The following is a 19,399-nucleotide window of genomic DNA, read 5'->3' as shown; positions in this document are numbered from 1 at the left end:
AATTAAGTTGCCAGCTGAACCTCCCTGGGGAGAACATTCCACAAGCAGGGTGCCACTGTGGAAAAGGCGCATTCTTGTGGTGCCACCCTCTCGTGGAGGAGGCACACGAAGGAGGGCCTCAGATGATGATTGCAAGGTTCAGATTGGTTCATCTGCGGATAAGTGGCCTTTGAAGTATTGTGGTCCTGAGCCATTTAAAGCTTTATAGGTCAAAATCAGCACTTTGAATTGGGGCCGGAGACTAATTGGCAACCAATGCAGTCAGGCCAGGATCAGCATTATATGCTCAAATCATCTTGCTCCAGTGAGCAACCTGGCCGTCCGATTCTACACTATCTGAAGTTGCCAAACCATCTTCTGAGGCAGTATACCGCATTAGAAGATCCCGGGTTCAGTCCCTGGCATCTCCAGGTACATCTGTCTGGAGAGCCACTGTCAGTCAGTGCAAACAATACGGAGCCAAAAGGACCAATGCTCCAACTCCGTACAAGGCAGCTTCTTCTTCTTTTATTTTTTAAATAATTAAAAAACATGTAAGAAATATGCGTATCAATAAATAAACATGAACTATAAGCCAATACAAAAGTGACTAATTGTTCCTCCTATTGACAAAGTTACAACAGACAACCTGTCATTTGCTAAGAAAACCAAAAAAACAGACACAATAGTAATTTGGGTCCTCAATCCCATAGGTCTCTCATAAGTTTCCATGAGTTTGAGGTAGCCTTCTTGTTTGATTGTACAGGAGCATAATGGATCTTCCTGGCAGCTTCTCAAGGGAGCAGATGTAGCTCTGGGGCAGATCATCTGCTTTGCATGCAGAAGGTCACAGTTTCAATCCTCAGCATCTCCAGGTAGGGCAAGGAGAGACCCATGTCTGAAACCCTAGAGAGCCAATGCCAGGCAGTATAAACAAAACTGAGCTAGAAAATTCAGTGGCCTGGCTCAGTGTAAGACAGACTTCTAGACCCCAAGTGTTGCATTTTAAAGTGCTGTAACCCACTCTGAAGGGTGGCGCTGTGGGCTAAACCACAGAGCCTAGGGCAAGTTCAGAAGGTCAGCGGTTCAAATCCCTACAACGGAGTGAGCTCCCGTTGCTCGGTCCCAGCTCCTGCCAACTTAGCAGTTTGAAAGCACAAAGTGCAAGTAGATAAATAGGTACCGCTCTGGCGGGAAGGTAAACGGCGTTTCCCATGACCCGGAAGCTGTATGCCGGCTCCCTCGGCTAGTAAAGTGAGATGAGCACTACAACCCCAGTTTTCTGCTACTGGACCTAACGGTCAGTGGTCCTTTTACCTTTACTTTACCCACGCTGAGACCAGATCGAGTGAATGGTGGGAACTAAAATAAGTTGTTATTATTTCCTAAAACAAATCAGTTGTATGTGGAAGGATGGCTAGTCAACATTCCTACTGTTAACAGACAGACAGATTGACTGATAGTACATAAAATATATAGATATAATCTGACACATTCAGAAATCTAACAGGCCAAGATGTTGTTAGGTTCTTAAAGGCCCAAGATGCAAATCTGCATAAATAGACAGAGTGCCTCTGGGAAAGTTTAGATGACTCACTGAAACCTGTGCTTTTCAGCAGGTATGCAAAAAGAAAAGAAAAGGAGTTTAACAAGCAGATAAGAAAGGCAGAAGATCTGTGTTTATAGCCAGCTAAGTTTTCATCAGAATAAATTCATCAAAATTAATGCACACAAGTTGGTCGTGTCCACTAACTTCAACAGGTCTACTACGGAGATATTGGGTTGTATGCAATGCTAGCTCTACTCAAGAGTAGACCTATTGGAAGCTAATGGACATGATGTAGGTCCACTGTAGGTCTGCTCTAAGTGGGATTTAGCTGGAGCACAAGCCTCAGGAAAAAGACCGCAACTTATGCCAGCATTTTCACCCATATATGCAATTTTACACCCTTGTAGATAGTTTCTGTGTGTAATATTTGTTGGATAGCCGAGTGTCAGCTCGCATATTATTTCACAGAGTGCGAATATGGAGAGGTTCTCATTACTCCACCATCCCTAACACATACCTAGGTGCTTTTGCTCTCTGGGGCTTGCCTTATACAAACTCAGAAAAAAATGTCCCTTTAGCTCAATACTGTCTATACACTGACTGGCAGTGGCTATCCAGCATTTCAGGCAGGGAGCCTTTCTCAGCCCTACCTGGAGATGCTGGTTATTGAACCTGGAACATAGCTGTCAACTTTTCCCTTTTCTTGCAAGGAATCCTATTCGGAATAAGGGGATTTCCCTTTAAAAAAGGGAAACGTTGCCAGCTATGACGTGGAACCTTCTCCATACAAAGCAGGTGCTCTACCTGGCTCCCTTTTAGGAAGGCATTTCTCCCAGCACACACTCAGCCTCCCCTCCCTCTGTGCTGCCTGCCAGTTCCACAGCACAATAAAGTAGCCATTTCCGCTCACTATCAAATCTAAGTCCTCATTAGACCCACTGCCGCTTCCTGGCACTCTGGATCAAATCCAGCGCTCGTTTCCCAGACGGATCTTAAATGTATTTTATTTATTAGGGTGACAGTCATTACTATGAAGCGGCGGCGGCAGCAAGCAGCTGTGCTGGAGGAGGAAATGTCAGGAGAACACCGAAGGGCTAGGCTGAGGAACAGCATCACTGGCAGGGAACGCAGTGGCAAAAGCCCAACCAGAGCCGCACCTAGGAAGCTGGGCCCTTGAATGGTGGTACAAACAGGCCTAGAGATTTCTCCTTCCCACTGTCCCAACAACAGCACCTCTCTATACTACTACTTCTTTAGCAATCACTTGTAGCAGAGTAGGACTGTCTTCCATGAACACGGTCTTAACAGTGAGTCCGTAAGTGACTGTGGAGGCCAGTTCTGGATCCACACATCCTTCCACAGTGGGGGCATTGATAAAGGGGAGGGTTTGCCAAACGTGCCTTCCTCTTAGCATGTTTCTCCCTTTCATCCTGAGTTTGAGTGTCTTCAAAGTCTATGACACCTTTGGTAAAGGCAAGGGTCATAGGAACATGCAAGCCCACTCACCACAGCAAGGTGATGATCCAGTGAGTGAGACCACTCTATACATAGGGATGGGTGAACACACCAACTTTGATTCCTCTTGATTTCTCATTTTTCCAGTCTTAAATTTAGTTCTCCACACTTCTACATCAGTCTACAGTGTTTTGTTGTTTTTGAAGGCCCCATGAAAACTCATCAGTATTTTTTTTTTTTATAAATATTTATTAAGATTTTTACAGGGAAAAAAATCCAATAATAATAAACAGTATTGCTTTGTTTTAACAAAATTTCATATCATCCTTGAGCTTCCTCACGCCTCCCGCTCCCATTTACATCATTAATAAATTTTTGTCAAGCAAATTATCATCTTATTTCCAAATTTTGTGACCGCTTATTTAATTACAATAAAGTAGTTCTCCTGCAAATTTGTTTCTCTTAATCTCTCTTATCATCAATTCCTGATCTATTTTAGTGATGGCCAATTATTTATAACCAAGCATCCTTCTTAACATTCCATTAAATCACAATATTTTTGTAAGTAAGTCTTAAATTTCTTCCAATCTTCTTCCATCCTTTCTTCTCCCAGGTCTCGGATTCTGCCAGTCATCTCCGCCAGTTGCATATAGTCCATCAGTTGCATCTGCCATTCTTCCAGTGTGGGTAGATCTTGAGTTTTCCAATTCTTAGCGAGTAATATCCTTGCTGCTGTTGTCGCATACATGAAAAATGTTCTATCTTTCTTTAGCACCTTCTGGTCGACAATGCCCAGGAGGAAGGCCTCTGGTTTCTTGGTGAAGGTATACTTAAATACCTTTTTCAACTCATTATATATCATTTCCCAGAAGGCCTTCACCTTAGGGCAAGTCCACCAGAGGTGGTAGAATGTTCCTTCATTTTCCTTACATTTCCAGCATTTGTTGTCTGACGAATGGTATATTTTGGCAAGTTTAACTGGGGTCATGTACCATCTGTATATCATTTTCATTACATTTTCTTTCAAAGCATTACATGCAGTAAAATTCAGCCCAGTGGTCCACAACCTTTCCCAGTCCTCAAACATAATATTATGCCCAATGTCCTGTGCCCATTTTATCATAGCCGACTTAACCATTTCGTCTTGTGTATTCCATTTCAACAGCAAGTTATACATTCTTGAAAGTACCTTAGTCTTAGGTTCTAGCAGTTCTGTTTCCAACTTCGATTTCTCCACCTGGAATCCTAACTTTTTGTCACTTTAAAAAATTTCCTTAATCTGAGCGTAGTGTAACCAGTCTCGCACTTTATCCTTCATTTTCTCCATACTCTGCAATTTCCAATTATCTCCGTCTTTTTCTAACAGTTCCCAATATTTTGGCCAGTAGGCTTCCATATTGGTTCCTTTTCGGGCCTTAGCTTCCAAAGGTGAAAGCCACCTTGGTGTTTTATTTTCCAGTAAGTCTTTATATTTTGTCCAGACATTAAACACTGCTTTTCTGACAATATGGTTCTTAAAGGCCTTGTTAATCTTAACTTTATCATACCACAAATATGCATGCCAACCAAAAGCATTGTTATAACCTTCCAGATCTAGCACATCAGTGTCCTCAAGAAGTAGCCAATCTTTTAGCCAGCAGAAAGCTGTGGCTTCATAGTACAACCTTAAGTCTGGCAGGGCAAAGCCCCCTCTTTCCTTTGCATCTGTTAATATCTTAAACTTGATTCTGGGCTTTTTGCCCTGAAAACTCATCAGTATTTTAATGCAAATTCCTAATACTGTTGTATGGAATTTTGCATAATATACATTTTAGTTTTGCAAAAGGGGGCAGATTGTCTACCTAATAGAACTACTACTTTTAGTGCCCAAGTTTGCTTTTTTCCTCTTCCCTCCCTATCCCTCTTACCTTTAGTGATTTTTTTAGATTGTAAGCCTGCAGGCAGGGACTTGTCTTGCTTAACTTGTTGTATGTAAGCTGCTCTGGGACCCTTTTTTGTTGCTGAAATGCAGGGCACAAAAACACTAAATAAACTGATTGACTGATCAATTGTAGGGCAGGCCCTTCTGTCAATGGAAGATAAATCCCAGACCTGGGCATCTTACGAGTCTTTTATCATCATCATCATCTTTTTAAATTAAATTTCTATACACCCTTCATCCAAGGATTGTGGGGCGCGTTTAAAATATAAAACACAAATCTACGTAACATACACTACCATGATGACTTGCAACAAACACACACATACACCAGTGGGTAGATGGTCCCATAAAAGCTTCAAAAGAACAAGTTTGGCTGGAGATACTGAGCTGTATCCAATGCTAGACCTACTTGGGAGTAGACCCTTTGGATGGTAATAAATATGACTGAATGTAGGTACATAAATTTAAATGGGTCTGCTCCGAGGAGGATTTAGTTGAGCATAATTCTCAGTAGAGATTCCTACTTACGAAGGTTGCCAGAGAAGATGGGAGCCACAGACCTGACCCACTCCCTGCCCCCTTTGCACACAGCTGCGTCCCACAAGTGCCAGAAACATGTAAGGAGGGTGGGGGAGCAGGGATGCAGAATGGGGGGTGGGGGGGGGAGAATGGGGGCTGCTTTGGTTTGAACTCCAATCAATTAGAGAGGCAAAGAGCAGCAGCCTTCAGGGATGTCAGAAATAGATTTCCACTTAAGAGCACCAGGGATGCGGCTGACAGACTGACAGCCCCAAACCATTAAAGCCTTCACGGAGGCTGGCAATTTTGCTATTAGAAGATGGAAGTCTGGGTAAGAACGGCGCGGTGACCCGGTTCACTGGAGGCAAAGGGGAAAGGAAATGGGGGCAGGGGAAGGGGGGAAGCAGCGGAACGGGGGAGGATGGGGGGGCGGACAGAAAGTCCCCCCCCACCGCTAAACCACAGAGACACTCAGCCCATCAGTCAAAATAACAGCAGCGAAATGAGGGGAATTCTAAAAACGTATATCTGACCCTCCCTTAACCTCATCCATCAATCTTTCCACACCTCCCTTGTTCCAATCCGTAGTCTCTCTTCTCAACCCTCTCCCCCTCTCTTCTTCGAATTTACTGCGGGCTGTACGGACAACTCCCAGCACATTGGCGGGACACCAATAAAATATCCCAGCTACCCCCGGAGCTGTTTTGCCTGTTCAACCCGTGAGACTGCTGATTTAAAAGAGCATTCCCCACCAGCCACAAGCCAAAAGGACTTTTTGCCAGTTTTAAAAGACGTGTTTTGGTTGCGCTTCTTCTTGCTGGTAGGGGCACTTGACGTCAGCTGCAGGGGCCTGAACCGAAAGGTAGATTTCTCCACAAGTGGCTGCTAGTCGCTGAAGACCGTTCCATCAGATTCCTATTCTGTGGGCTAGAGTGAAGATCTTAGGCGTTCAAACACACATACACATAGGATACAAAATGTTGGTCCACTTAACGCAAGCCAGAGGCAGAGAAACTATAGGGGACACCAAATAATTGTGGGATGCCAGTTGATGAATCACAAGTGAGGAGAGTCCTGTTGCTTTTGGGTCCTCTGCCGGTTTGCCAGAGGCATCTTCTTGTCAAGAGATAACAAGATGCTGGTTTATGATGGGCTACTGGCCTGCCCGATCCAACAGGGCTCTTCTTACTTAGCTTCTTATTTTATTAGTGACTCAGCTGGTTAGTTTAAACCAAGGGTGGGGAAGCTCAAAGTCCAGGGGTCCAGGCAGCGGTGGTTTAGGATCAGAGTTTTCATTCTCCTAGATGTCAACCTGGGAAGGTAGCCCAAACCCCACCTGCCCCTCGCTTCCCTCTACAGGGGGTGCAGAAACTGTGTTCTCGACCACTGGACCAACTTATTAGTCTCCATCTGTTCAATTCGCCAAAGCCTGTCTTTGCATGCAAGGAAGTACCTAACTCGCTGAGGGTTTGAGATCCATTGGACACCCTCACCTGGTTTTGCCGGCCACTCAAAGCCATTACCAGGGTGTGGCCACTGCCACATGCCGACAGCTTCTAGGAGCCACAGGGAGAGCTGAGTGCAGGGTGGGGACCAAAGGTAGACACACTAACCCAGAAGGAGCACAACATCCCCCCCACAAGAGGTACTACCCCTCCCCGAACACCTCATACACCCTGGACTGTAGCTGCTGTACAAAGGTTAATGGTCATCTCTGTTGCCCTACGCACTCTGGACCTACCCACCACTAGCATGTGGCCCTCATAAGAGGAAATGTGGCCCCCGGACTGAAAAGGGTTCCTCACTCTTCGTGACATGAAATACCACCACCTGCCCTTTGACTTGTGACCCAGTGCTCACTTAGTAGCCTACTTGCTTCCTGCCAGCTCTTTCTCACTCTCTTCCTTCAGTAACTTTGCCCCGGAGCTTTGCGTCTCTTGGCTCCACTACCCTCTTCCTTTTCAGCTTATTCTGCCCAGGCTGCATCTCTGTCGCTTCCCCCACCTCCTGAACATTTGTATCTACTAAGGATTTTCATCCTATCAGGCATTATGACCTTTTGCTTCACCTTCGGAAGCTGCAGTGTCTGTCAACATTCTATTCCGGCAGCGTTCCCCAAGCAGTAAGGAATGCTAACATCACAAGCAGATCAATGAATGGCTAGCTTCTCAGGGAAGCAAACAGTTTTCAGCCTATAGACAGATAAATTACTTTAGCCCCACGCGTCAAGAGATAACCTCTTCCTTAATATTCCAAACCTCACAGTTTGTAAATCATTCTCTGTTAAATACGGTACTACTATTTTGATGTGGTATAGAGGATCTCAATAATCCTCATTCCTACCCTGTAAGGCAGGCCAGCACTATTTTTGTAGGCGGGGTAGGGGGGCAAAGGAGCTGAGATTGAAAAACACTCAGTGGCCATATTCAGACATCACATTAAGCCATGGTTTAGTGGAGCCAGGCCTACTCTCAGGCTCCTGTGTTCCTCCCTTTCCCTCACACATGGTCAGGTGGATGAGTTTGGACTAACCTGAAAAAGGGTTTTACTAATCTATTGGGGGCTACCAAGAGAAGAATTGAATGTTGCATTCCTATGCTGGGCATGGAAGAAGCGAGTTTCCTATCTCTAACAATCCCACTTGCTGCTAGCCCTCCTCTGGCAGACCACTCACTTGCAATTCCAGGTCACCTATAGGCCAGAGTGTAATTGAAAGAACGAGTTAAGGGATAGCAAAAGCTTCCAAGCTCCAATCTCTCTCAATGGAGCAAAGAAAGCAGAAGAGAGGGAGGACAAAAACCAGGAGACATAGACAGACATCTTCTCGACACACTAAACCGTGGCTTAACACAGGGCAGGGAACCTGTAGAGGAGGATTATTAGTTTGTTTTGCTTTTGTTCTTCTTTTTATTGCATATTTGTGTTGTTTTAACTTGTATTTTTATTCTGTGAAATGCCCTGAGATCTTCAGACAGAAAACAAACAAGCAAGCAAATATAGACATCTAAGATTATAGCATCCTGGACCATTGGCCAGGTTGGTTGGGGTTGATGAGAGTTGGGAGTCCAAACAACTGGAGGGCACTATGCTGAATAAGACTGGCTTAAAAGTGCACGGCAAAGTATTCTGAACTCATTGGTCTCAGAAGCAAAATCTGTAGCCAAGGACGTAGTCAACTGGGGATTTTTCTAGCCTCGAGACCTTCCATGAAAACAGAGCGAGGCTGAAATCACAGGTACACTGAGAGGCAAGCGCCACTGGTGTACGTTATGCACAAAACTGGGATGCAAAATCTCAGAGGAAACCACTTTAGTAGATGACCAAGCCAACGACTAATAGTTAAAACTTTCTCTCCTCTTCTCTCTTTCCTGACTGTATTTTCTCGCCAATGAGCCCAAGCAAATCACTATAATTAAAATTCTGAAGATAAAAGCATTTTATTGGTTTGCAAACCCTGGGTATTCATCTAACAAACTATTCGCCTCCCTCCTTAGGAAGACAAAGCAGGGCTACTGGAACAGAGGCGCTGAATTAAATGGGTAGTTAAAAAGGAAGGATGAACAATTTGGAGATGCTTTGTGCCTGGCTCCATAGCACATCGCGCACCCGTGATAGGGAAGGACGCAGACCTATTGCCCAGCTTTACATGCAGAATTAATAAACTGCATCCACAACAATGGCCACAAGAAACAGGGTGTCAAGTCAGAGATGCTTCTTTTTCTGTTGGGGTGGGGGTTTTGGGGGAGGAGATGCTGTGCCACTCCAGCTCCCCAGACCTCTGCTGTTGGCGACCCGGCAAAGTGGGAGGAAAACGGCTTAGTGACTGGCAAGCAACAGGCACATAAAACCCCCTCACACACAGAACTAGAAAAGCAATTACACGCCTTTGCTCTCCCATTCCTTTGTTTTTATAGGGCTTGTTTCGGAATCCAAGCAACTCTGTGCATTAGCGAGCGCAGGGAGAGGTTGGTGGTGGTGATGATCAAGAATAGCTGTAATGATACACTTGGGGGGTGGAGGGCAATGAGACACAGCTGCAATACATTTTCATTGCCTCTCCGTTACAAGGTATTACACAATGCATGCTTTCCCAGAGGAATCCAAAGTCTGGACTCTCTTTGGGGATTGCTTTGTTTCCCCAGAGGGAAAAATTGCCTCTCCTCTACCCATGGCAGCTACATTGCCAGGGGTGTAGAATATAGGAAGTTGTTTTATACTGAATCAGACCATTGGTCCATCTAGCTCAGTATTGTCGGCACTGACTGGCAGAAGCTCTCCAGCATTTCAAACATGGGTTTCTCCCAGCCCTAGCTGGAGATGCTGGGGATTGAACCTGTGACCCCCTTGATGTGGGGTAGCATATCTGCTCCAATAGAGTCTTTGTCTGTACTTGTACACTTGTAAATAAAGCAAATATTTTTAAATGACATTCAAATCTCCAGTGATCTCTCCTCTAAAGAAAATCAAACCCACTGCCCCTGGAATCTATTATGACTCAGGGAAGTGGGGAAAGCACAACAAATATGTTTTTTACGGCATAACTCTTCTACAAGAAGTGTGATCACAGAATCTTACTGTCTAGGCTTGCTTTCAGGGCATAGGGATTTTTATGAGCACTACATGACATCACAGCATGCCAACCAATGGCTTTCAAAGGGGCTTTGCAGCCAGCCAATCAGAGACTTTTTGCAGTCTCACAACTTGCAACCGCTGAGGTAGAAGCACAAATGATCAACTCACACTCAATGCTTTGGGGTGTGGGGGGTGAGATAGGAAATCACAATAAACAAAATTACCTTCTTTTCATGATACTAATATGCAAATCCTCCTCTTGCTTGACATCAGGGTGGTGACCGTTGACCTTGTCACTCTCCTCACTGTCGTCACTGTGTGAGAAAATTGAAGGAAGCTCTTTCTTTGGGGTCCTGGTAGGAGGCAAGGGGATGGTCCTCTTCTCAGCAAGGCGACCCCGATTCTGTGGAAGGGGAGATATTTGGAGTCGAAGGAAGGGAAGGGGGGAGAGAAAGAGGAAAAGATCAGATTAGGTGACTCAATCAAGATGTGCTGAAGGGTGAGGTTTTTTAAATAAAGTCAGTCATCTGCTGGGGTGGCTCTGTTGACACCTCCATAATCCCTATGCAAAGCAAACTATAGTTAATGTTAATGGTGTGAACAAACCATCATCAAAGCTGAGGCGTACAGCAGATTATCAATTAGACCTTCGTTTCTTACATTACAGAATGATTAAAAGCACCAGAAAAGGCTGCTGCGCCTTTGTCTGAATCTTTTGTGGCTCTTTATCCACAGCTCTATAGCTGTTGGGTGGTGATAGCTCCTTAACCAGTTTGGCAGGAGACTGGATTCCTATGCAATACTAAATTGTGGTTAGCATTAACAAATTTTGTAAACCAAGTAGATGCTTTAATTAATGAGTAATCTTTAAGCACAGTTAATAAACCACAGCTAAGCTGCAGGGCTCACAAGTACAGTGGAACCTTGGTTCTCGAACACAATCCATTCGACTCCCAAAACCAAAACCAAGGCGCGGCTTCCGATTGGCTGCAGGAGCTTAAAGCGGAAGCCGCGTCGGTTGTTCGACTTCCGAAAAACGTTCAAAAACCGGAACACTTGCTTCTGGGTTTTCGGCATTTGGGAGCCGATTTGTTTGTCAACTAAGCAGTACGAGGACCAAGGTTTCATTGTAATGCTATGCCATGGTTTAATAAACCATAGTTTAATGCACCATGGTGCTTGGGAACCCTGAGAAATGGGAGGAAACAGCAGTGGATGGGAGACTGCAGAGGAAAAAAGTGGCAGGCACAAAAGGGTTAAATACCCCTCCCACTTGCCACTCTAAAAATGCCTCCACCCCCCCATATTTTACATACAGTATTCAGCAACCAACACAGGAAGGTTCCAAATATGCAACAAAGTATTCAGTTGCACCCTAACAAAAATGACACTCCTGGTTGTTTTTTTAAATTGAAGCCATTCCTGGAAATCTGAGCACAGCACCTATATTGAGCATTTACTCCAGCAATTGATGCTTTCACCAGGGACCCCCAGAGCTCAATGCCTAACCTCCCCACAGCTAGATGTCGCAGTGCACCTCTTTCCCGCTAAGTCACAATTTATCGCATCAATTAAGAGTCAGCGGCCTGCAAATTCCCAACACACAACTGCCACGGGACTGCCTCGAGTGCAGCTCCAGAAGCTGAGGAGGGGGACGGTGCCGATCTCAGCTCATAAAAATCATTTAATGGCCATTATGGTACCTAAGAGCAGTTACTTGGTCTCAGTGGCTGCTCAGGGACTCATCATACTTAACTAGAGAAGGGGGAAGGAAGAGAGGGTGTGTGTTGGGGATTGAGAACAGCCCTCGCGGAAACTATTCAGAGCCCCACACACAGAGAAATAGGGGGTCCTGTTAAGCTTCCTTTAACAGCCCTGCCAGCTCACAATCGGGGGTGGCTCAAGTGCACACTTATGGGTCAAGTGGCCTGCATTTGCAACTCTAACACAGCCTCTCCCCCAACTTGGTGCTCAGATGCTTTGGACTACAGACACACTTACACTGGACTTTCAAGCAGCAATGATCGGTTCTCATAGAATTGTAGAGCTGGAAGAGACCTTGAGGGTCATCTAATCCAAACCCCTGCATTACAGTGGTACCTCGGGTTAAGTACTTAATTCGTTCCGGAGGTCCATTCTTAACCTGAAACTGTTCTTAACCTGAAGCACCACTTTAGCTAATGGGGCCTCCTGCTGCTGCCGGAGCACAATTTCTGTTCTCATCCTGAAGCAAAGTTCTTAACCTGAAGCACTATTTCTGTGTTAGCAGAGTTTGTAACCTGAAGCGTATGTAACCCAAGGCATCACTGTACAAGAATCTTTTGCCCACTGTTGGGCTTTTTGCCCAACTTCTCTTTGCACTGGGGCCGGGGCCGGGGCGTGCACACGCACACACACTGCTCCTGTTGCACTACTGCTGGCTGAATGTAGTGGCATGAAACTAAATTTTATTAAGTTGGGTCCATTATTTTCAACAGGTCCACCCGGAGTCAAACTTAGCTGAATGCCACCCTATAATATCACAGTCATTCCTCCAGATTAACCTAACACATCAATGTTAATGGGTTGTAGTCAATGCTAGTTCTACTCAGATTAGATTCCTAGCTCTGCAAGCCAATGGGCAGGCTTGCAGTTTACTTCAGCATGATTCTAGTCCACTTTATTTAACCACCACTAGTGCTGATGTTTTGCAGATTACCAAATGTGTATTAAGAGTCCTGAAGACAATGGAATGTAGACAATGCTAGTCCTTTTCAGAGTAGACCCCACTGAAATTAACACAACTTAGGTCCATTCGTTTCAATGGATCTACTCTGAGTAGGATTTAGCTGCATGCAACCCAAAGATGTGACCAAGAACTTTGCATCAACATGTGAAACATAGTCCCACTCATATAACCTACTGCATAATTTCTATTACTGGCACACCACCCCGAACAACTGGAAATGTTCACAAACATTCCATGTCATCACAACACCTCAGCCAATGGCTAAGAGGCTTGCAAATAACCTGCCGCTGGTCTGAGCCTCACAGATACCATAGTGGAAAAGAGGTTTCCTAGTCACTAAAAATTAGGTGCTAGGAAAAAGTTGGCTGAATTCAAGGTCCTAATTTGTTCTGGGTTTGTTTCCTTCTCGGGGAGTAACACAGCAACTGAAGCATATATCAAACATCTGAAACATTTCACAGTTGCTAGTCCAGCATCCTGCCTGGGAAAACCATCACCACCGCCGGACATACACAGCCTCCAAAAAAATTTAAAACGGCATTTTAAGAGAGTCCTAGCTTTGTTCACTTCCAGTACAAGCACTGGATCAGCCCAAAGGAAGTCCCTCTGGATGTGGCCTCCTTTTATAACCCTGAGATAATCCTCCCTTGCTAATAAGAGTACTGTGCATCATTGTGTGCTGGGGGGCAGGGAAGAGACCCGAATTTTATCTTCTGCCTCTTGACTTATTATGTTTTTGAATGTGTTGATATGACAATATAAGAAGAGCCAAAGGTCCATCTAGCCCATCATCCTGTTGGCCAGCCAGACACAGTAACACATTCAAAAAGCAGGACATCAGTGCAGCAGTATTCTCCCCATTAAAATTAATTAATCTAAGATAGTAACATTCCTTTATTACATAGAATTGTGGAGTCGGAAGGGAGGACAGACGTCATCTAGCCCTACCCCCCTGCAGTGTAGGAATCTTTTGCCCAACCTTGGGCTCAAACACATGACCCTAAGCTAAAGAGCCCCACGTTCTTCCGACTGAGCTATCCTGAGTTCTGTTAAACTGGCCTACTCTGATTAGGATTAATAATGACTACAAGCCTGCCTCTTTCCCCAAATCACATCTCATATTTGCTTAAATCTGCAGCTCTAAGCTGAGAGCGCGTGTCATATTCTGCTCTGATCTGCATTAAAGGCAACTGGTGAAACTTATCAAATGCCACACAATTAAATCCGAGGCCTCCTTTGAGCCTGAGGGCCCGGCAAATGGCCCTCCCGCCTGACCACTGCTCCTCGCTCTAATTGGCCCTGGTGAGAGCTAGAGTTTAAATATGCATTTTAATAATATGTCATTGCTTTGGTTTTATCCCCACGTTGAAGAGCACTCCGGGTCTCCCAAGAAGACGGAAATCAAAGATGGAAAGGAGGCTAAAATTTCCACTCAAAGAGGAGCCAGTCAAGGTTAGCCATGTTGTTAAGACAAAAGCACCCCCAAACCACCCACCCAAACTAACCCTTCCATCGTAACTCCCACATGAAGCCACATTTTCCCCAGCCCATTTAAAAAATAAAAAGAGAAGACGACGTTTTTCCGCAGAATAGGAAATAACCGAGACGGATCTTCCAGATGAGAACGGAGGGTTGGAAAGTACAAGAACAAGGGGGAGGAGGAAAGGAAGGACCCCTGTTCTCAGAGGGAAGGTCAAAGCGTATCAACGCCCTGGTTGTGATGTAGCACAGCTGCCAGAAAACGAGGAAGGATTCCTTCCAGCAGGTCCCCGGCGAGCATTTAATTGATCCCAGAGACGCCGAGGCCTCAGCTAGGGCGGAATTTGCAATGTGTTGGTTGGGGGGGGGGAGACGTGGGAGAGTGAGAGAGACCAGAGAGAGACGCTTATGTGAGGTCATGTGGTGGGAAAAGCTGGACATGGGGGGGGGGGCAGAAAATATTGTGTCTTGACAGAGGACAGGGCATCTTCACTGTGGCTACCAGTCACACTGGTTATGTTCTTCCTCCCCGGCCAGAGACAGTATGTCAGTTGCTGGCACCAGCAGGTGAGGAGAGCTCTTTTGTGCTCAGGTTCTGCTCACGGGCTCCCCATATGCACCTTGTTGGTCAATAGGTCAGCCTCTGGCCTGACCCAGTAAGTCTCTTATTATGTTCATATAAGTAGCAGTGAAGGAGGGCTGTTGCCTGTGGGCTTCTTTGAGCCATCTGGGTGTCCACTATGGAAACTAAATAAAAAAAAATTAGCACTATGGAAACTGTACTAAATGGGCCTTTGGCCAGATCCAGCCACAGGCTGCTCTTATGTGGAGAAGGGAAGCCAACTCCTGAGTAGTTTAGCTCCAAACAACACACTTTTCGCCTTCCTGGCAAATAATAAATAAAGACAGCTGCAAACACGTATGCAGGAGAGATTGTATGATGGAGGAGGAGGAGGAGGAGGAGGAGGAGGAGAAGAAGTAGTAGTAGTAGTAGTAGTAGTTTGGATTTGATATCCCGCCTTTCACTCCCTTTAAGGAGTCTCAAAGCGGCTAACATTCTCCTTTCCCTTCCTCCCCCACAACAAACACTCTGTGAGGTGAGTGGGGCTAAGAGACTTGAGAGAAGTGTGACTGGCCCAAGGTCACACAGCAGCTGCATGTGGAGGAGCGGAGACGCGAACCCGGTTCCCCAGATTAGGAGACTACCGCTCTTAACCACTACACCACACTGGCTCTCGAGCTCAGTGGCAGAACATGTACTTGGCATGCAGAAAGGACTGGGTTCTTCTCCTACCTAGCTAGACTCCGTCTCGTGGGTCCCTCGCCATCTGTAAAGATGCCCCCCCCATCACTGCCTGGTCATCTCACCGAGCCTCTTGGGTGGAGGCCGAAGGTGCTTTTTGCCTACCATCACCACAGACCACAGAGAGAGAGAGAAGTCAAATGAGCTCCATATGGAGAGGAGGCCCCACCCCAAAGTTTTCATTCCCTTGTTTTCATTCCCTTGTTACTGACACACGAAGGTTTGGTTGCCCTTCAGGAGCCTGGAAACCACGGCTGGGAGGAGAAAAGGGAAGACCCACAAATTTCTTATTAAGAAGCCATACCAAGAGTTCCTCAGAGAGAACCCTCTGTCCTTCCCCGATTCCCACCCCCCGCCTGTTTTAAAGCCAGCTGCAATTACCAAAAGGGTCACACCAGGTGCCCAAATAAGCCCCCCGTCTCTCCCCCAGGCCTTCATTACACATCGCAAGCCAGCGTCTCAACGCCGCCGATTTGTTTCGATAGCAAATCCAGGGGCTGGGGCAGCCCTCGCCTCACTTCCTGGTGCTTAACCAGCTTTGCTATTAAAACCCAGGCCGCTGATAAAACAAGCTTCTCGGGTTCCGTGCCGTCCTCTGCTCCGACGCTCAAGTAATGAGGAAATGAATAAAAGAAGAGGCAAGCTCTCTCCGCAGGCTTTGCTGCCAAGCGCGTTTCCCTCATCACCTGTCAAAAGCGGCCTAGTTCCTCGCCCGATTGCTAATGCAGTGCATCTCTCATACGGATAGGAATTCACACTGTGCAGCCACAAATGAAGCCAGGCAACCCTTATGGCAGGAGGTCTTGAGAGAAATGGGGGAAAGTTAGGTAGAGCCCAAAGGGCACATCTTGATCTGCAGAACACCCACATGCACACACTTCCACAAAATGACAGGGAAGGAGAGTCATCTTGTGGTGAGGTCCTGTTTGTGGGCTTGCTTACCACCGGGGCATTTGGTTGGCCACTGTGAGAACAGGACGTTGGGACTAGATGGGCCAGTGGCTTGTTCCAGCACTCAGGCTCTTCTGGTTCTTATGCACTCAAGTGGAAGCTGCATCGGATGTTCGGCTTCCAAAAAACTTTCGAAAACCAGAACACTTACTTCCAGGTTTTCGGAGTTCGGGAGCAGATTTGTTTGTCAACTAAGCCGCTCAAGAACCAAGGTTCCACAGTACTCTGCTATCCTAAACATGTCTTCTAGGGACTAAGCCCTGCTGAACACACTGGGGCCCACTTCTGTCTAATCCTTAGGGATTTGGTTTCTCTCAGTTTCTCAGTTTTGGTTTCTCTCAGTTTCTCATTAAGTTCAGCTCTCCACAGGTCCCCATCAATTTGCAATTTTTATTTATTTAAAGTCCTCCTGAAAATTTGCATGGATTTCTCCCAATACACACATTTTTTATTGCAGTTTTGCCTAATGTACATATTATTGCAAAGCAATTTCCCTTAACATATGCATTCTGATTTCTGGGGCACTTTACCCGGCTGGAGAACTGCTCTGCAAAATTCTGAAAAGTGTGAACTTCAAAAGGGGGCTGTGCTTAGGTTCTTGTATTGTTTCAGATTGTTAAAAGGAGTTTTGCCTTTTAATGCAAACTGAATCAGATTTCTCCCCTATCTCTATTAGTAGCACAAAGCACTGTAGCATTAGCTGCCTTCTGCTATGGACTTGACAGCAATAGCTGATATGTGGACTGCAGTCCATGAAAATTTCTGCCATAATGAATGGCAGTTACTTTGCTGGTATTCCTTCTGAAGACTTCATATTTTCAAGTGAGATTCAACTGTGTATCTGCAAATTCAGGTTGCGTGATTAAAGTTGAGTTGTGGCTCTTGCCCATGAAAACCTGGTCCTCCATCACTAACCCCCCCCCCATTGTGACTTCTTGCAATAAGGAAAGTGATGGGGAAACACAATGAAGAGTGTGAAATAACATTTGCTTGTGGCACTACCGTCTAACCTCTCTGCTATCAAATAAAAATGAAGGCTCAATCAATAGCCAGCATCATCTAACTTTCTCATAAACTTTGTGCAAACTAATCAAAATGAGTGTTTAACAAACAGGCCTGGATGTGACCAAACCCAGCTGCATGACTGGAAAATATCCTGGACCGCTACTAAGCTCAAAGAAATGGCAAACTTTCTGCCTCTAATTCCCGTGAGACCATCTCCGCACCTCCTTCCCTACCTAACCTGTCTCAATGATGGATGTTTTAACTCTCTGCCCCTCACTCCCCCCCAAAAAAGAATATATTGTGGAAAACATATAACACAGAGATGGGGGGAAATTGGTTTTTCAGAACCTATTTTTAAAGCAGTCTTTCTGAAAATGCTCCAGATGTTTCATAGAAGGGAAGATTCTTAGGTCACATCAAGACCTGGAGATCCCCTTTTCAGCACAACAGGAAGTCATGCTCTGAAGCTGGTCCTTCAAGAAACAAAGACATGGTAGCAGAGCATTGGGCTAAGAAACCTTTCTTCTCAGCAAGGAACAAGATTCCTTAAAGCAGAAGGCTGCCCCCTGCTTGGAAGTCTTCAGCTGAGAGAAGACTTTGCCACCAGAAAAGGAGACAGTTGAATCCAATTCACAACGTGCAGGGAAGAATTCAGCTTCTTTGAATTTCTTTAAAGCAGGTTCCTAGCCCTTCTAGTTACGGAGCTATGTTTTGAAAGGGCGCTAGCAACGGCGGCTGAAATCTCAGAAGTCAGAGGTATTTTCAGGAAACTGAGTGTGGCATTTCACTATCTCTCCTGATCCCATGAGAAACCAAAATAAATTATGCAAATTTTGAAAGATTGTGCAAACTTGGCCCACTGAAATAATTTATCCAGGTTACAGAATGTGGTTTTTCTTGGCACAAAACTTTAATATGAGTCTGAGCATAGAATTTTAGTGTTGCCAGTCCCATACAAGCAAAGATTCAACAGCGATCCTCACTTTTTGCTTTCAGGTGTCTCCTGAACATCTTTTTTTATGCCGAAGGGCCTTTGCAGATGTTTCTTTTTGTTATTAGCCAGTCACTTTAACAATTATCTGTACTGTTTTAGTGATGTATTTTAATACATTTTTCTATTTATTAAAAAGGAAAAAAAATCCAGGTAACATAAATTATCTATAAGAATAGCCCTGTTGGATCAGGCCAGTGGCCCATCTAGTCTAACATCCCGTCTGTACTCACAGTGGCCAATCAGATGCCCCAATAGAAAGCCTGCAAGCAGGACCTCTGCTCAACCAGAACTCTCCCTTTCCTTTGGTCTCCAGCAACTGGTATGCAGAGGCATTTTGCCTCTGACAATGGAGGCAGAACAAAGTAATTATCCTCCCTTCCACATCGGATGTTCAGACTGTGAGTACCAATCCATATGTTGTCAGAACAGCACTCTCCATGCCCAAAAGGGAGGTGTCGGCAGGCTTGATGGAGCCCTGAAGTTTACATAAATGCAAGACTTCTTTTCAAACAACAACAAATAAACCTTGAAGCAAACCGCGAAGCAGCCCAATGAGAACTGAACATGCTCAGTATTAACGGAATGCTTGCTGACTGCCTGGTGGTGTAGGAATGGAGTGGAGCAGCAGGAATCCTGAACAGCAGCAGTCCATACGCTGCAACGTTTTGTTGCAGGTTCCACATAACATCGATTCCTCCTCCTCCATGCAAGGATTGGTTTTTCAAAATAATCTTGAATTCGGTTAATGCCGCCCAATCCCTTTTCTGTGTTTAGAAGCAAGCTTCACTGTGTTTCAATAGGGCTTATTCCTCAGGAAGGATTGTAGCTTTAGCCTTCTGAACTGAGCAGAGAGTTTAGAGCAAAGAGGTAAATATTGGCCCTGTCAGCTCGTAAAACTGAAGCCACCCGGATTCTTCCGTGCTTTGCCTTAGCCCAGGACCTGG

At 45.4% G+C, this 19,399-nt stretch overlaps 1 protein-coding gene across 11 annotated transcripts in view; it reads right to left on the bottom strand.

Annotated features, from left to right (window-relative positions):
• SAMD11 (sterile alpha motif domain containing 11) overlaps positions 1-19,399 on the bottom strand; it is a 326,185-nt gene that overhangs the window by 100,381 nt on the left and 206,405 nt on the right. For all 11 annotated transcript variants that reach the window (XM_081923525.1, XM_081923528.1, XM_081923522.1 and 8 more), the window contains one exon: positions 10,220-10,398. In XM_081923525.1, the coding sequence (XP_081779651.1) occupies positions 10,220-10,398 (179 nt within the window). The remainder of the gene's footprint in view (positions 1-10,219; positions 10,399-19,399) is intronic.

The sequence above is a fragment of the Podarcis melisellensis genome (genome assembly GCF_964234715.1).
Source record: "Podarcis melisellensis genome assembly, chromosome: 8".
NCBI lineage: Eukaryota > Metazoa > Chordata > Lepidosauria > Squamata > Lacertidae > Podarcis > Podarcis melisellensis.
The sequence above is the reverse complement of the archived record's forward strand: the minus strand, read 5'-3'. Positions and strand labels throughout refer to the sequence as shown.